General features: G+C 30.1%; 1 protein-coding gene across 2 annotated transcripts in view; it reads right to left on the bottom strand.

Annotated features, from left to right (window-relative positions):
- Window positions 1-5,152, bottom strand: part of LOC140672882 (aquaporin AQPAe.a-like) — a 29,339-nt gene extending 24,187 nt beyond the window's left edge. For both annotated transcript variants that reach the window (XM_072905342.1, XM_072905343.1), the window contains exons 1-2: window positions 4,953-5,152; window positions 2,318-2,468 (exon numbers count right to left, since the gene is read on the bottom strand). In XM_072905342.1, the coding sequence (XP_072761443.1) occupies window positions 2,318-2,447 (130 nt within the window). In that variant the 5' untranslated portion in view covers window positions 2,448-2,468; window positions 4,953-5,152. The remainder of the gene's footprint in view (window positions 1-2,317; window positions 2,469-4,952) is intronic.
- Window positions 5,153-19,914: the final 14,762 nt, after the last annotated feature.

The following is a 19,914-nucleotide window of genomic DNA, read 5'->3' as shown; positions in this document are numbered from 1 at the left end:
CAACATTTGTTTTTAAAGGAATACTTTTTTTCTAGGCTTCTAAGCTCATTTCTAAAAGTTCACAAATATTCTTTCATGCAATTCTGAGAGGGGAAAACCTATTTTATTTTATGTATATAAATTGCAACTTTTATATTAAATATATAAGTAAATATATTGTTTTGTTAGGTTAGAACTCGGTCGGTACTTCGGTAGCCTCTTAAAGATCATATCGAGAATATAGTCTCGATTTGTGAAGTCACGTGCTCGAAACGTGAATCGTTGCCGGAACTGAACAGTTTTCCTTTTCTCCGACGCAAGAAGGTCGCTCGCATAACAAATGGCCGGCGACTTGCGACAACATTATATCCTTAAGCACGGGAACTTACCTAATTTATCTAATTTTCTCAAGTATCAAGGAACGCCGCTGATACGGCTAGAAGATGTGCACTCTGGAATGCAACGCGCGAAAGAGACAGAAATTTTCCCTCGGAGTCTCGCAAATCCGATTTCCGACCTAATTCTTAGGTCGGAAATACTCGTAGAGCGTCGCTTAGCATGCTTGATATATAATGCAACCTCCCGCTTTCTTCTTTCTTTCACCGAGAAAACCGGCGCGATGCGATGGCGAATAGGAGGTCGGTCGACTCGCGATAGCAGACGATTCCGTGAGTTTAAGGTCAATCTCGAAAGCAGGAACGAACGAACGAACGATCGCTCGCGAGGCCTTTCCATTTTGTTACACGATCGATTCCTCCTATGAAACTTTACCGCGAAACGACTTTTCTGTACGTTCTTTTTCCTGAATAAGAAGCCGCGAAACTTTCGTAGTGAGAATCTTATTAAATTGTACATATTTAAATAAGAAAGTAAAAATTATTAAACTTCTATTTATATTTTTCCGATATTTAAATCATACAAGATCTCGGAGAACTGTCATTTTGATAATCATAGAAAATAAAATAAACAACGCGAAAAACAGCTTTTTTCATATGATTTTAATTAGATAGATTTAACGCTTAATTAATATTTTATATGTAAAATTAAACACAAGATTGCGTGTAAAAAAGAAATTTCAAATAGGATTTATTACTAAAATATCCAGTACTTCTTTTCAATATTTGCTTCTGTAATATATGTTTTTTATTGATATTCTTTTGCTGTCTATTACATATTTTACATTACATTAGCTGAAAAATTAATCAGTTGTTTACTAATAAAAATATTTCATAATTATACATATACTCGATCTAACAATTACTTTGTGGCTAAACGATAACATGAAACAGGCATTGCTCGCGAAAGAGCGATTAATTGTTGCAAAATCAAATCTCAAATTAAAAGTTTGAGATATCTAAACTGATATACGTATATCTTTATGCGAAAATAGCTGCAAAGTAAATAGGGAATTTGCATTAAAAAAAAATACATTTCTTTATATATGTAAATTAAATATATATTATTATAAATTTATTTATAGGAAAATTTTAAATTTTAATCAACAGAAAGTATTAAAAAATTAAATTAAAATTTAATAAAATTTAAATTGTGAGAAAACGATTTTGATTGGTTGGAGGGCGTGACGTCACACAGTGCAATAGTTTCAAACATTTGAACAATAGCTGGATATTTTAATAAATAAAAATAGTGTGTTGTCACTGTATATATTGGTTAGGTTTGGAAAGACCCTATTTCACGCTATTTAGCGCTATTAGCGTCTCCCCGAATGCAGATATTGCACAGTGACGTCACATCGCGTTCGGGAGGACTCGGTCGTTTCCGGATCGTATTGGACAATTTCAAATAATGTAATTTTTATTATTGATTTTCTCGCTTAATTTGCATTAAAAAATTACGAAAAAAATAATTACGTTTAAAACTATATATAAATTATAAAATGCAATTGTTTTTCAAAATCATGCAAACTCCCTATTCCATATTCTAATGAAGTGATAATCTCTATGAAATATAGTGAGATTTGTTCCAAATGATTTTACAGACATGAAAATTTGTCACTCTAGAAAATTCGAGGCGAAAATTATTTATTCGTGTCACGATATTCTGCAGTACTATTTTTTTTTAAATCGTATCGATATAAAATCGAGATAAAAATCGGATTATACAATTTCGATTTAAGCTCAATACAACAATGGATTATGCGAAATTGATCTAAAAAAATTCGAAAGTCAACTCTTTTCTTAAAGAAAGAAAAATTTACATAACGTAAAAATTTGAGCCATTGAAAAAAAATTACCAATTCTTTTAAAATCTGCTTTTTATTTTCGAAGCCATTTTTTTTATTCGATTGTAATTGTATATATTATTAATTTATACTTACAAGGCGTTTTTAACTTTTCCTTAGCCGATTGTAAACTGCTAGATCGAAGCGTGATACCGATGCTCTTCGGCTTTCCAGAGTTTTCCGTCACACCCGGTGGAGATATTATCGATATGCCATTTTGTTCCATATCGATATAATTAAACGATCACTGAAAATATAAATTACAGCGATTACATTACTATTTTTGAATTTAAATTATGATAATAAATTGCACAAATCGCCTCTTGATACTGTAATCTTCTTATTTGCAGAAATTATAACGGGAAAATAAAGGTGCATAGGATGCAAATAAATTTACAAGACCGTATTAAATCATACTTGGTAAACATTAGATCATACTATTTATTTTTGTATAGAGCTTAATCGAAGTTCTGTAATGGAATTTTATCTTGATTTTATATTGATACGGTTTGTAGAAATTTATATTAAAAAAATAACAACACGACACGTGTAAAATATCATTGTCGAGTGAATATAATAGTGCTTCTAGTTTGCGTTTTTCTTTCGTTATCTTATCAATTGTTTACGCACTTTGAAATGACTTGTTATTTTTATTGCAATAAATTTCCGTATAATTGTAATAAATTTTAATAAAACTGTAGCAAAGCTGGATCCTCATTATTGTATGAATTTTTTTATAAAATCTTGATAAATGTTAATAACACTCTTGATGAAATCTGTTCATCTTGAATTCTGTCAAAGATAAATCATAAAATCAGAAGACTAATTCTTGATATACTTTTTATCGATAGACATGACTTTGCGACATAAAAAACCCATGACAAACAGAATGATCAGTGATAATATAACATTGGTATCTTATTAAACTTGATACAGTTGTTAGCCGGAAATCATCAGACTGAACAATAGAGTTAAATCACAAATGCAAATAACAAACAAATAGGAAGCTGAGTTCTCCGAGCTGTCAAACGAACTTTGACGTCCCGCGCGTAAACGATTGAATCGCACATTTCACGACTGCCAGGCAATTGCACTCCGTTAATTAAATCCGTGATTTAGTACGCGCGTTATCGATCGCTCGCGGCTTGTGGTGATTCTACGTTGAATAAGTCACTGAGCTCGCGATACTTTATAGTTCGCGCAATTTTTGTATCGATAAGTTTATGCTACTTATAAAATAATCATGATTTTTTTTTAATAAGATATGAATATGAAAAAAAAAAGCAATAGCTATTATCTAATCTCACTTAATTCCCTACTTAAAAATGTCTTTATTGCTTGATAACTCTCTTTTTTTTAACTAAGTAATAAATTATAATCAAGTAGGTAAGTAAGAGCCAACGCAGATCAAAAGCGTGAATTAAAGATATGCAATTAATGATTTATTTAATTAATTTAATTTATACGCATTTCGGTTCTTCTTCCGGTCTTCTTCAGTAATATTGGAAAAAAAAAACATTAATTGCTTACATCTCCCTTGTTCACGCCTCTCTTTTCTATTATGCAAAATTTTCAATCTTCTAATTTGTTCTAATTACAGTTTACGAAATTTATCAAACAAATGCATTTCTGCAGCATCACATACGGCATACAGATTTGCATCTGTAACTATGCGCACGGTACAAATGTTAATTTTAAATTACAAGTATCGGAAATTTTAAGGAAGTAAATAGAAAAAACATTAAGTAGTAGCTATTAACTATAATAATTTCTGTTAGTCGCAATAGATATCTATTCAAGCTACAATGTATCGTCTTTTTTTCTCTTATCTCGATTCTCTCCACACCTCAGTGCTGTTCGGACCTAACTAGAATGCGAATCTTTTGCAAAAAAAAATTATTTTGTATTTTTGTAGTTTTGAATTTCAATATCGTTTTTTTTTTATTTTCTCGTTCATTTGTTTTTTATAATAATACTATTACAAGTTCGTTTATTTTTAAGTTAAAACTGGGAAAAAAATTATTTTGCATTTTTATAAAAATTGTTTTTATCATCCCATTTATTTCAAAGTACATTATTAACACGAGTTTTTTTTATCCATCCTAATACTTGTCAATTTGTTTTCTGTTTTTATGCACATTTTAGTGCCTGGTCTATTAGCTAAATACTAATGAAAAAAAAAATTGTTTCAAAAAGTAGAGGTAAATAATGGGAAAATCAATGTATATGTGAGATACATTACGACCATTCATGGATTCATGAAAAATATTTCGGCTAACGGAGGATTAATCCACTTTCAAAGATCTCTTGATAATAGATCGATTATCATAAATTAATAATCGATTTATACGACGTAATCTATACTGCATGATTTAATAGTTTAGGAACATATTAGAAAGCTATAGTTTCAATTTATTTAACTTGAAAAATTTATACGTGTTAGCCGACGAAAAAAAAAGTACAAATATTCCCTCTTTAAAATAATTTCTTCGTTTGTTTATATGTGGTATTTTTGCAATTAACCATTAGTGACTGTTTATATTTTTTTACACTTATTGATGTTCTAGAGACTCTGTAGAAACAAAAATTCCGGTATTCGTTGATAAAAAAAGTAGTTAAAACAATAAAAAAACTAGGAAAAAAGGTGGGTCTCTGGGTGACCCGCTGTGCGATCGTGGAGAAAAAAATCACTGATTTCCAATGTTTTATATCGTAAAGAAGAATTTCTTACCCGAAAGAGGAGAAATGAGTTGACAGCTGCAGCGTTGCACAAACTTTACACGAACTCGCTGGAAGATCGCTCCGGCCGTCAAGAAATCGTCGAGAAAATCCACGCGACGATTGACACATCGGCGAAGAACGTGCCCACGGCTATTGTTGTTTATCCACGCCTTGTCTTTTATTGCTGCGTGGTTTCGAGAAGACTGAATCGTTTCGCGACTCGCGCTCACCTCTATATGTAGAAAACCCTCCACCGTGCCAACGGCCGGTTGGCCGTCACTCTCCCGTTACACGATGATTCCGTGTATTTCCGCACACGGCCACGCGAATGCACGAAATATACATACCTGCCAAATTATTAAGACACCACGCGCGCGCGCGCGCGCGCTTTACTTCCGCGTCGGAAAATATTTACCATCGTATATTGTTATAACGATTATTTCACGGTACCGTATGTACAAAATTTACTGTTCACTCATCGACCTAAATTTAACACGCTTTCTCTCTCCTTTTCTTTGTCAGAAACAAAGGAAGCTGTCTTTCGACAAATTAAAATACAAGAGTGTAATTAGGTGAAAGAAAGAAGGAGAGAGTATTTCGTCTTTTTATTAATTAATTTTAAACAGACACGAAAACAAAATTTTAGTCCGTATAAAAAGTAGTTATCATTAAACGTGCAATATATATATAATTTTTTATTTGATATAATTAATTAAAACTTTAAAGACTGCAAAAAGTATATAACATGACTTTCAATTAAATTTTCATGAAAAAATATTTTTTCTAATTTTTAATAAGAAATATCGTATATATAGGATAGCAATATAAGTAGCTACTCTACATATATATATATATATATATATATATATATATATATATATATATATATATGTAGAGTAGCTACTTATATTGCTATCCTATATATACGATATTTCTATACATATATATATATATATACATATATATATATATATATATATATGTATGTATGTACGTATGTATGTATATATTATGTGAAGCGCTGCCAAGAAATCAGCTGATCGAAATGTAGTTGTCAAATAAATTTTAACATGAAATGGAAAAATTATGCATTACTTTAATTAAATTATGTTTACTAAAAATTTCGACTGCAATACAATTTTAAAATCTTTGTGAATATTTAATCAGTACTTTTTTTTCTTACATTATATATACAAATTCCTTTTTCATAAAAATTGAGTGTTTATTCATTTTTTCTTAATATATATATATATATATATATATATATATATATATATATATTAATATGAAATTCCGCAGAAAATAAAAAAAAAACTTTTTTTTAATCGAATTTTAGACAAAGATTTTGTACGTCAGATTTTCCTATACTTATATTTGATATTCATTCTAAAATAGCTTTGAAACTAGATCGTAGTTCCTTATGAATGCCAAACTTATAATCTTAGTTTCTCTAGTCTATTTACCTCTGTTTCTTAACTATCACACAAGTAAATTGATAAATAATTGATGATATAATAAAATTATATAAATTTCTTATTTTATCAAAAAGTGATTTACATCAATGAGAGAAGTAATAAATAAATTATTTCAAGCGCTTTTATCGTTAGCGATAAAATAATGTTGAACGGCCAATAAATTACGGTCAAGTACAATGTGTTTTGCTGTTAAAAGTCAACTTATCGTGAAACATATCTACTAGATAGGAATGATAAATAAATCTGTGATTTAATCAAATATTTATACAAACATTCAGCAGATTTATCAGATAATCAATTCATTACCGCGATTAAATCATTGACACGAGCAATTGGATAATCTGCTTTAGATAATAATGTATTAAATGACACTTTCACATAAAATATTCCGAACGTTATACTCGTATTTATACGTTTTTATATTTTCATTCTTTATCTTTCATTTCTTATCTATGATACAACTGTAATTTTGCATATTTAGAGGTAGAGATTAGTGATCAAATTAACCATATGAACAAATATAGATCTGAAAATACAAGCATATGTACAAACTGTTTCGGAGATAAATATTTTAGATAAATATTTGCCGCGATTCAAAGCTGGAAACATTGATTTCTGCAAAAAAAAAACAAAAGAAATGGATTAAAAAAAAAATTGTGTCAAATCATCTCATTTATTAAACATTTTGCATTAATCGTTAATTTGAATTAAAAATAAGCAGAGGTATGAAATTAACATACGATTTTCTTTTTAATTGTAAAATATTGAAATGATTGAGAAAAAAAGAGAAACGCGGACAAATCTTATATTATTCTTCTATTATTTTATTACATATCTAATTACGTCATATGTTTATTTACGTATGACAATTTCTCTTCTTTGCGTCAATCATTTGCTTTCTATCGATTATTATCGTCACTATTTACCTGGTTTTGAGAAGATTATATCGCGCTGTATAAACTGAAGCTGACTTTCATAGCAGAACAGATCCGGTGAGATTTCTCGTAACTATACAATAATATTAAGTAATCGAACCAACAAGCACTAGGGGCTGCTTTCTCATTACGTCCAACCGCATTTTGCATAACATTGTCGTGGCCGACGCGGGTCGATGACTCTGACGGTATTTATTTGGACACCGAGAAACGAAGATACTATCTCTTTCCTCCGAGAAGCGGAAGATCTAGAGAAATTATATATAATATTATTTTACCATAAAATGCAATCAACTATTATATTTAACATTAATGATAATTACACAATTATTTCTTTGTAATTTATAATTCTATAATCGTTTTAATTATTTGTATAATTTTGCCTCGATATTTTTCTAACACGTTTATTTTTACACGTTATATTCTTTATCCGAAAATATAATATAATACGTTCGATAATGCTAATTGAAGTAAATAGCGAATTATTTATCGACGTCGTCGACAACCAATGATTACGAAAAGGAGAGCTCGGAGTCTTTAATGTCATGGTTCATTTACCGCGTTAGAAAATCAAAAGCAAACTAGTTCACTGTCACGCGACTATATTATCGAGGGGAAAAAGAAATAACTTCCTGAAACCGCGAGAAACCGGATTCGCAATTACTAAGAACACGAATATAGTGAAACACAGATGTATCAGACAAGATGGCATTTTTTTTATACCAAAGAATTTTAAAACGCAAGTAATGAGAGAATAAGGTAATAAGAGATTAAAAAGAAAGAGAGAGAAGAATAGAAGAATAAATGTATAATAAATGAAGAATAAAACTTGAAATATAAAATAATAAATGTACGAGGTCTAAACATGAGAGATTGGAAACTTAAAACTGATAAATTATCGATTTACAATGATGGAACGTTGCTCGCTGGATCCGAAAGTGATTGAGAAACAATCATATTCGTAATAGGGAGTTTGCGTTAATATAAAAAAAAATACATTTTTTTATATATGTAATTTAAATATATATTATTATAAATTTATTTATAAGAAAATTTTAAATTTTAATCACTAGGAAGGTATTAAAAAATTAAATTAAAATTTAATAAAATTGAAATCGTGAGAAAACGATTTTGATTGGTTGGAGGGTGTGACGTCACAGTGCAATAGTTTCAAACGTTTGTTTTCTGTATTCTGCATTGCGATATTCGGTCATTCTTGATCTCGAGGTACAAAGAAAAACAATTTATTGGGTGTTTCAATTGTTGTACTTTTACATAGAGGTACAAAAGAGATTTTGTACGTGTTACCTTTGCCCATTTTCAAAATAACTGGATATTTTAATAAATAAAAACAGTGTGTTGTCACTGTATATATTGGTTAGGTTTGAGGAGACGCTATTTCACGCTATTTAGCGCTATTAGCGTCTCCCCGAATGCAGATATTGCACAGTGACGTCACATCGCGTTCGGGAGGACTCGGTCGTTTCCGGATCGTATTGGACAATTTCAAATAATGTAATTTTTATTATTGATCTTCTCGCTTAATTTGCATTAAAAAATTACGAAAAAAATAATTACATTTAAAACTATATATAAATTATAAAATGCAATTGTTTTTCAAGATCATGCAAATTCCCTATTGCTGCTCAACTACTGTACTAGTTGCTCTCTCTCTCTCTCTCTCTCTCTCTCTCTCTCTCTCTCTTTCTCTGTGCCGAATGAAAAGAAATGAAAATAATATTGTACTTGCGACTTTCCTCTTTCTCAATAGAGACGATAATCCATAACAACATCTATAGGAAGGATGTTATCTTTAATTCTCTCGATCTTTCTTTCGACAAATTTTTGATCATGCAATATATTTAGCGCGCGCCGATCAATCACTTTACAGGGTGATCGATAGACGCACTCGTCGGCTCGCTTCTCGTGCTGAAGCAAAAGGGAAAAATCGCGTGATCGATGGTAGCTAGAAGTATAATCCTTCGAAATGATATCTAAGGATGGGCGAATAAGAAAGCTATATCTCGTTCAAGCAAACAGTCTCGCGGTGGATAAGAGAGGAGATGGATAAATAATGCATCCGTGCACCGTAATCGCGGCGTGTTTCTTCTCGTCTCCGAGAAAGGAACAGTAGGTCACCCGGTGTAACAGAAAACGCAGACGAACCTGATGTTTCTTTCTCGGGATTGGAGACAAACGGCTGCCCTGACCTCCTCCTCGATTGTGCGCGACAATCAACTCGTGTACGGTGCGAGAGGTCAGTTTATTTTTTTTTTTTTTTTTTTTTAACGGAAACGTAACACGGCTTATAATAAACGTTTATAAGTAATAGAAATAATTACACATGTGTGAAAATAACATCTACAATTAGAGAGTCAAGGGATATTAAGTCAAAAAATTTTTTAAATACTTGTAGAATATTAATAAGTAAATTTCGAGTGTAACAGGATGTTAATTAACATTGTGTGTTTTAGAATAAAAAGAAAGGTATTTACTAATTAATTATACATATGAACGTTTAGTTAAAACAATCGCTGTGTGTATAAATCTTACTATTCTGATGATAAAGCTCTTTATTAATAAGTAACATCACATGAAAAATTAGGTTTTTTTTTATATATTTATTGAAAAAGTACAGATTAGAAAAATATCGTGTAGAAAATTTCTATAAACGCAGCGCGCAGGAATCCAAAATTTATTCAACGTGATAGAACACATTCTCGATTAGCATAGTGATCTGTCGCACGTCATACTACATTATTATACATACACTGACAAACGATTAAAATCTTTATCAACACAAGATACAATTAATTTATATTTTCTGACATATATATTCTCATTCTTCGATATATATGTTTTTGAATAAAAATTTTTATTAAATTATTCCTTCAAATGTATATGTAAGATAAAATTTTATAATAGAAAGTAGAATTACGATGAATCTAATATGTGTGATGACATTGACGTTGAAAAAAGTTACAAAGGTATTTGCGCATAAATATACAAACACGGTAGGATAAAGATTCGTTTCGATATATATGTGTGTATGTGTGTGTATGTGTGTGGTGCGTGGAAGAAGAATATTACATCTTTCAAGAGACTTAATCATCCTAGCAAGGAGAGTTTCTTCCTATCTTTGTAAAACACGATTGTGTCATGAATTACACGTCGATTAAACGAGCAACCCTCGCATTTAAATATTGTGTCATGATATCTCAATAAATCGCATATAAACGTTTAAATGCGAGGGTTGCCCGCTTAATCGACGTGTAATTCATTAAGCCTGCTTTATTGTTGTTCATTCTTCCTTTGAGTCACGAATTTTTCTAATTGTCAGTATTTTATCAAATTTGGTATATAAGGGTTTTTGGGCTCGTTTTGGAATCTTAATTATTTATTAACAGACTAAAACGTATATAACATGTGTCTATTAGTTAATAAATAATTAAAGCTTTGAAATTAATAATTTAATTTATTTTTAAGGCAATTAGTCGACTTAAGAGATTAATCAATTATTTATTGAGACAAATTTTAGAGACAATGACATATAGATATCAAGAGATGAGAATTTATAATCGACGAATTTTAATAATTTAAGTTAATTTAAGCCATTTATTGTAAATCTTGTACTCTAAATGTCCATTTTGTTGTTTATTTAGAAAAATATTATTTGACACATATGATTATAAATATGATCGAACTAATAATTAACTTTAACCCTTTGAGTCATGAATTTTTCTAATTGACAGTATTTTATAAAATTTGGTATATAAGGGTTTTTGGGGTCGCTGATTACGAATCCGTTGTCAGATTTTCAAAATCAAGATGGCGAAAAATTTTTCTTTTTTTTTCAAAATTTTACTTCCGCCATATTGGATCCCTATATTAATTTTTTTTTTTCCTTTAGATTCAGATTCTGCGATCTAAAAAAAACCTTCAGAGAAAAAATTTAAAAAAGAATACAACTGTTACTTTCAATTTAGAACAGAAAATATTGTTTTTTATATATTTTTTATCCAAAAAAAGGAGGATTTTAACAAAAACAACACGGTGGAAAATTGTAAAAAAATTCTGAAAAATACTTTAGAGTGTACTAAGATTATAAAAAAATTGCCGCATTTATTGTCATAATAGATTAGTAGAAAATGCATTTTTTCGTAAAAAAGTACTAATTTTGACTGTTTGCTTATATATGGTATTTTTGCAATTAACAATTAATGACTGTTTATATTTTTTTTGACACTTATTGATATTCTAGAGACTCTGTAGAAACAAAAAAATTCGGTATTTGTTGATAAAAAAGTAGTTAAAACAATAAAAAACTAGGAGAAAAAAAGGTGGGTCTCTGGGTGACCCGCTGTGACTCGAAGAGTTAAATCATGGTATATGTATATATTATATTCCATTCGAATAATAATTACATACAGTACCGGCCAAAAATATATCACCTTTAGTATTTTTGAGTATAATTTTATTTAAAGTGTATGGATATTTATAATATTATAATATATGTTTTAATAGTAAATACAACTTACCAAATAAAATATTTTTCATAAAATAATATAAAAATTTAATTTTAATAATATAAAAAATTAATTTTATAAGTAACTTAAATTAAATTTATGCTCGAAAATCCTAAAGGTGATATATTTTTGGCCGGTACTGTATAATTAAAATAGAGAGAGCGTCTCAGGGTTCTTTTCATTGCTTTATTATCAATTCTAACTCGATTATATCTCTTTGAAAAATTTTTAGTTGTCATAGAATGCTTATAAATGGCGTGTGTTTAGATCAGAAAGATTTATCACAATGTAAAGATTTATATTTAATACAACCGTATCACAGTATGTCCCGGTACATTAAGTACGACAGGTGCAATCTTCCTCGGGCCATCCCGTATAGAATACGCGAGAGAGCAAGGCTACCTGTCGCATCGCATCGGGCGGGAATATGTCAGGGCCTCGTGAGAGAAAATCGTCCTCATTGTTAATCGCAGCACCGGATCTAGAAACGGGTTGCTGCATCTTTCCGCCGATCATGCGAAGACAGACAATACGCGACGTTTGTTTTCTCTCTCTCTCTCTCTCTCTCTCTCTCATTCCTTCTCGCGCCTTCTCGTTTTGCTTTCTTGCGACTTGAGACAATCATCTCGCAATTTCCTCCGTCGCACGCGCGGCTATCGGATCGGAGGCTGATTGACAAAAACTTGCGATTGTTACACCTTGCGCCGCAATCGTGCTATGCAATTCCCCGCGGACGATTAGAACGTGGCTTATGACATTTCGATGATTGTGATGGGAGATATAATTTGCGAACGAGGGGACAATATACATTTTCCGAGATGCTCCATGTTTTTCGCGCTGAAATCCTATGCTAAATGTTAACTGCCTCACTGTTATCTCATATTGATCCAAGGACTATATCTTTGGAGTACTCGCGTCCCAGATGCGCAAGATACTATCCGAGGTTTCTGTCGCAATTTATTTTAATAAAAAAAAAAAAAAAAAAAAAAAAAAAAAAAATTACCATTATAATCTATAATCTAAAATTGCAATGAAAAATATCATTAGGCCTCTCTATGTGATCGATAATATATTATTGTGATTAATAACACGCGAAATGAATTGATAATGTGATGCAATTGCCATATTAGATAAATGGTGAATGCGCAACGCGAACGGGGAGCTAAATCTCTGCTAACGATCGCGTAGCCGTCAAAGGGATGTCTCTATTCGATGCAACACGGACATCTAACCGCGTGATATCACGCTGGTAAATTCATAGTAGCAAAGACGAAGGTTACGTGCTGAAAATAAGCTAGAAATAAAAAAGAAAAGGATCTTTAGTAGAGTAATAGAAGAGATAATCTGTCTTCTCTCCGGGGCCTTAATAAACCAAGCTTGACGCGATAATTACGTGGGGCCCGCGCGTTTAATTGCTTGGCACGCTAAGCGATTTCGTCCAATATAGAAATTAATTGCTTGACGCGTGGGATTGTGGGTAAAACCTGAAGAAAGAAAATTACATTGAACAACTACTAGGAAACAATTGAAAATGCTACTAGGAAATGTTATAATGCTCGAAAGATGTACATTGTAATTTTGTGTATTTAATACGCATATTTATATACAAAATAATCTCTGTAATATTCTTTATAATATATCTAAATTAATAAAAATTTCTGTGACGAAATAATTATATCAATATGATGAATGTATGATAAGAAATGATATTGATATAAAAACGATAACATGAGTGATACAATGAAATTGAACAAAATCGTTATATAATAAATCATATCTGAATAAAACAAGATGGATGCACTTTAACTTTAATATAAGATAATTTAAATTTAAAAAAAAAAAAAAAAAAAAAAAAAAGATATTTCTTAACCGATAGTCTTTTCAAGAGAATGAGAAATTTATATTATAATATATTGAGCGACTTTACGTAATATTATATAATATCAACATCACGAATATTTCTATAGTTGTTTTGCCTCTTCTCTTTTTCTTTTTCTTCTCCACAAACCAATACAACATTAATTAATTTGTTCGTGACGTAAATTGTCTTCATAGAAATCGCTCGAAGAAAAATTTAACTCGCAATACGACACACATCACGTTTGCAAGACGTGAACAGAACGATCCGGGGAAGATTTAGTTGTAACGAGATTTTACCTATAGGCTATATTGCGCGCACGAACGTTAAGGCCGCAGGAAATTAGTAATTGCGGAGAAGAAAAATTACGTTTGACTCACCGCACGAAATTACAGCATTAGGAATTTCGCTCACAACACTGTACATTTTCGCTTAATTATTCGAGAATTCACAATTTATTGCTGTATATGTATATATACAGGGAGGCCCAAAAGTTTGGAAACGCTCGAATATTTCGAAAATGAAGCATTTTAGAGAAAAATGTTTCAGACAAAAGTTGTATGGTTTCGAGGGGAGGCCATAAAATGGTACCATTGGTTTGACCTTGGATAGTCGCTTGAAGGTCATCTTTAAATTCTTAAATGGAACCTACTATTTTTCATTGCATATTCTTGTAGCTTACCTCGAGAGTCGCTTTCCAAAACACTCTAATAAAACTTCTTTTGATTAAATACTTTTCGAGTTATGAGGCTTAAAAGTTGCAATATTTTGACATCAAATACGAAATATTTCGTAAAATATTAATTTTTCGATTATCTTATTTTAATACTTTTTAACGCATGATAATAATCATAAAGAAAATACATGGTTGTGTCTTTAAAAAAAAATCAAAAAATTAATATTTGATGTCAAAATACTGCAACTTTCAAGCCTCATAACTCGAAAAGTACTTAATTAAAAGAAGTTTTATTAGAGTGTTTTGGAAAGCTCTCGAGCTAAGCTACAAGAATATACAATAAAAAATAGGGTGTCCCATTTAAGAAATTGATGGTGACCTTCAAACGACTATCCAAGGTCAAATTAATGGTATCATCTTGCAGCCCTTTCGAAATCATACAACTTTTATTCGAAACATTTTTCTCTAAAATGCTTTATTTTCGAGATATTTGACCGTTTCCAAACTTTTGGGCCTCCCTGTATATATGTATATATAGGTCGATTTATTTATCGATTTAAATTCAATCTTAAAATTTTAGCTTGATATACAGCCGACTATTTTGATGACGAAGATGTTTCTTCAAGTTTTATAGTCATTCAAAGTAAGATGTGTCATTTCGTTTAACATGAAAAGGAAATTAATTATGTAATATATATTAATAGTGCGATAATCACGGTTACTACATGTGAAAAGAAACATTTTATGTGAGATCAAAATTAGTTTTAAACTCAGCAAGTTGTAATATCGCAAATAACTGACTAATATTGAATAAAATTGATGAAAAATATTCTACATATTTTCGGGAAATATTTTGTCAAAAATATTGTGTATTAATTTTTTTTCGTTGTTTTTATATCCTTTTATGGAAACACATTTCCTTGCAGAAAATATTTATATTATATGCTTAAAAAAAAAAGTATTTTCTATTGAAAACTGTACTTATATTGTTTTTTTTGCGACTAAAGTTCGAAAAATGCAAATGCGCGTAATCGTTTAATATAATTGAAATATAAGTCATTGCAAAAATAATATTAATCAACTTTTGGAGAAAGAGAGAGAGAGATAAGTTAAAGGAATTAATAATGTTTAGTCTGAAAAAAAAAAAATATTTTAGTAGATGTGTTTAAGACAGCATAATCGTCTAGAACAGCATGGAAATATTCAAATTACACTTTATTTGCGAGTAATTTTATGATAATTAAGCAATTGTAGTCTTGTTTGCTTTTTGTTTTGTTATTATTTCTGTTACAAAATTAATGTCGTACATTTTTCAAAGAGTGTGAACCAATATTCCTTCTTTAATTCTGTTATCTCAATCCGCCTTTTTAGTGCAGATGAATGGATATACATCTGATTATCAGGTTTTTTTTATATTCTCTCTTCCATTTCGCAATAGAAGAGGTTGTTCAAGCCAAATAGATGCAACAGCAGAATGCGAGTAATTGGAATTCTTTCGTTTAGAGGTAGCAAAACGTGCCTGGTTATTCCTCGTGAATACTCGATGATGCGACCCAGATCTCTCTACGGGAAATGAAAAGAAAGAAATGCAAGACGAAGTGCATACAGTAGCAAAATGTAATTGACACAAGTACGTGCGGAAAAAGATCCAATATACGATTGCTTTTATGCAAATGTGTTTACAGGAACGCGGAAGGTGAATAAGCAATTTATCGAGCACAAATTATATTGTTGAAATGTGTTAGATATATATATATATATTTGTAACATCTAATAACGGTTCGTAGAACAAATACTGGAAATCTTTACGCGAAAAATGTACAACATATCTGTTATTTAAATGAGAGACTGTTATCGCAGTACGATCATCGAGAGACCTTCTGGAAGACCTTTCTCGAAACCTTGAAGAGATTCTACTTGCTTCGTTACTTTCTTCGTCAGAAAAGAGGTTCGAGAAGATGTGATCTTTTCCTTGACTTTCGCCTTTGACTCGTCGCACGCTTTTTGTGGAGCAATAGGGAGTTTGCATGATTTTGAAAAACAATTGCATTTTATAATTTATATATAGTTTTAAATGTAATTATTTTTTTCGTCATTTTTTAATGCAAATTAAGCGAGAAAATCAATAATAAAAATTACATTATTTGAAATTGTCCAATACGATCCGGAAACGACCGAGTCCTCCCGAACGCGATGTGACGTCACAGTGCAATATCTGCATTCGGGGAGACGCTAATAGCGCTAAATAGCGTGAAATAGCGTCTCCCCAAACCTAACCAATATATACAGTGACAACACACTATTTTTACTTATTAAAATATCCAGTTATTGTTCAAACGTTTGAAACTATTGCACTGTGTGACGTTACGCACTTCAACCAATCAAAATCGTTTTCTCACAATTTAAATTTTATTAAATTTTAATTTAATTTTTTAATACCTTCCTATTGATTAAAATTTAAAATTTTCTTATAAATAAATTTATAATAATATATATTTAAATTACATATATAAAAAAATGTATTTTTTTTTTAATGCAAACTCCCTATTATCTCTATGTATTTTCGATATGACCCTGATTCATCTTGGACTTATTCTCGATCTACGATTTATTCTTGAACGCGTCTATTTTATCAAATTATTTGGAGAATAAAACAGAGACCATACGATACAAAAAAAAACGCGTCTTAGAAAGATAATGTTTAAAATAATTTAATTTTGTAATCACATTTTAACAAAGATTTCTTATAATAATGTGGTGATATTAAAATCTGTAAAAGAGAAGAAGAAACTAAAATAACCCTGAAATTAAAAAAAAAAACCGCAAAGAAGTTTTTACGGCAAATAATCAAAATTTTATTTTGAATTGCACGAGTTATTGTAAAAATTTTTCTAAAATCTTTCTCTCCTCTTTCTATCGCATTTTTATTTATATATTTAAAGATTTTTCTCTCGATATTATTGCATCTTATGCATACAACAATATAAAAGCTCGCGGCATAAACTCGATGTATTCCCATTATAAATCGATAAAAATTTCTCTTAAAAGCGAGGCATATAAATTATTTGCGAGTCCTCGTCTCTATTGCATTATTACCTTTAATTTATCATCGACCGTCTCTTTTTCGTACATCTTTCATTTTGTGTATTTTTTACAGAACCGCGATATACATATATCGCTCAAGGACAGCCCTGGAAATGACCTTAACTCATTCGAAATAATCTCTCCCTTCACACAGACATATACGTGTACACACATCTTTCTCTCTGAAATGGAGATTGCATTACGCAGAGAATATCATTCGGATGAATTATATAGATGACGAAATTATCTCCTATTGTTATCCATGATGATTTAATAAATAAACAATTTTTTTTGTATATTTATACTACTTACGTTTTCATCAATTCCGTAAATGAAAGTGAATGAAAGAGGAATTTGATAAATTAAAGGAACATCTATATTTTATCTTATTTAAATACTTTATTCATTTTACATAATTCTGTATATTATAGTTCTTAAACTATTATATAAAGTAAAATTATAAAAACCATAGTACATTAGTTATACATTTTTGCCATCTGTATATTTGAAATTATTTAAATTTGTTGTGGAAACACGTGAAATTATGTTATATTTTTTTCTAAACAATAAATCAACTTTAGACAATCAATATAAAAAGTAATCATTTTTAAATTTTGATTGATAAGTTCATCAAGGAGAAAGTGGTGACAAACGAAGTTGTAATCTTTTGATAACGATCGTATATTAAATTAAATGACAGAGAGGTGCACATATATATTGCTGATAAAAAACAAAGATGAAATATTAATTGATCTTTTGTATATCACATAGCTCTCTCAACATTCGATAGGATTATGTTAACCTGATCAATGATCGAAGAACAAAAATTCTCTTTCTCGTATCCACGGATTCAAATTTGCATCCGCAATATATAATTAAAATTCGAATAAATATTACACACTATGGGATACATATAGGTATCAATATATATATATATATAATATTTTTTATGTAATTTTATGGCTAAATCCCTTTTTTCAAATAAAAAAAAGATCTGACCTGATATTATATCTTGTATTAATAATATTACTATTACTGTTAAAACTTTTGATGCACATCAATAATATTTGTACAAACAATATTTGTGCGTGTGCATATCATACAGATATATGAACTTCAATATCGCTCTATAGTACTGTGTGCTATACAATTGACATAAGTGGCCAAAAAGTTAAAAAACGGTATAAACTGTGAATTTACTAAATGACACTACTATCTATTATACAGGGAGACCCAAATGTTTGGAAACGGTCGAATATTTCGAAAATAAAGCATTTTAGAGAAAAATATTTCGAATAAAAGTTGTATGATTTCGAAAGGGCTGCAAGATGATACCATTAATTTGACCTTGGATAGTCGTTTGAAGGTCACCATCAATTTCTTAAATGGGACACCCTATTTTTTATTGTATATTCTTGTAGTTTACCTCGAGAGCTTTCCAAAACACTCTAATAAAACTTCTTTTGATTAAGTACTTTTCGAGTTATGAGGCTTGAAAGTTGCAGTATTTTGACATCAAATATTAATTTTTCGATTTTTTTTTAAAGACACAACCATGTATTTTCTTTATGATTATTATCATGTGCTAAAAAGTATTAAAATAAGATAATCGAAAAATTAATATTTTACGAGATATTTCGTATTTGATGTCAAAATATTGCAACTCTTAAGCCTCACAACTCGAAAAGTACTTGATCAAAAGAAGTTTTATTATAGTGTTTTGGAAAGCTCTCGAGATAAGCTACAAGAATATGCAATGAAAAATAGTAGGTTCCATTTAAGAAATTAAAGATGACCTTCACGTGACTATTCAAGGTCAAACCAATGGTACCATTATACTGACTGTATCGTCACATTTCTTTGTAATTTGATATTTATAATGAGATAAGTGACTATTGAAAAGGCCAAATACTTGTATGATAATTATATTGAAATACTTGTAAAATGTAAATGTGTGATCCGTTTATGAATATCGTCTGGCGATGCTGTAAAGAAAAGGAGCGCCGCTGTTTTTTGAAAATATATCATCAGGTTGCGTGTATTGTCTCTATGATAAATTTTAGTTACAATCACGTTCATTTCGCATGTCATGCCAGATTACGTCATGTCAGATCACGCTATGTGAAATATCAGATGTTTAAAAAAAAAAAAAAGGTCGAGAACTCTCCGGAAGACAACAATTGTCATTCTCATGCGATATCGTCAATGCTACGTAAATAAGAACAGCTAATCTTAATAGTTTCAGAAATCTTTTTTCTTTTACACAATATATTATCATATTTTAATTTTGCATCAAATATCACACGCATGAAGTGTTCCACTTATCACGTTAGACCGGATGTCATAATTGAAATTGTCAGATAAAAGATAAAATGAGATAAGTATAATTTAGTATACATGAATTGCCAACATGTTTAA

Source organism: Anoplolepis gracilipes, chromosome 14, assembly GCF_047496725.1.
Source record: "Anoplolepis gracilipes chromosome 14, ASM4749672v1, whole genome shotgun sequence".
NCBI classification, from domain to species: Eukaryota; Metazoa; Arthropoda; class Insecta; order Hymenoptera; family Formicidae; genus Anoplolepis; species Anoplolepis gracilipes.
The sequence above is the reverse complement of the archived record's forward strand: the minus strand, read 5'-3'. Positions and strand labels throughout refer to the sequence as shown.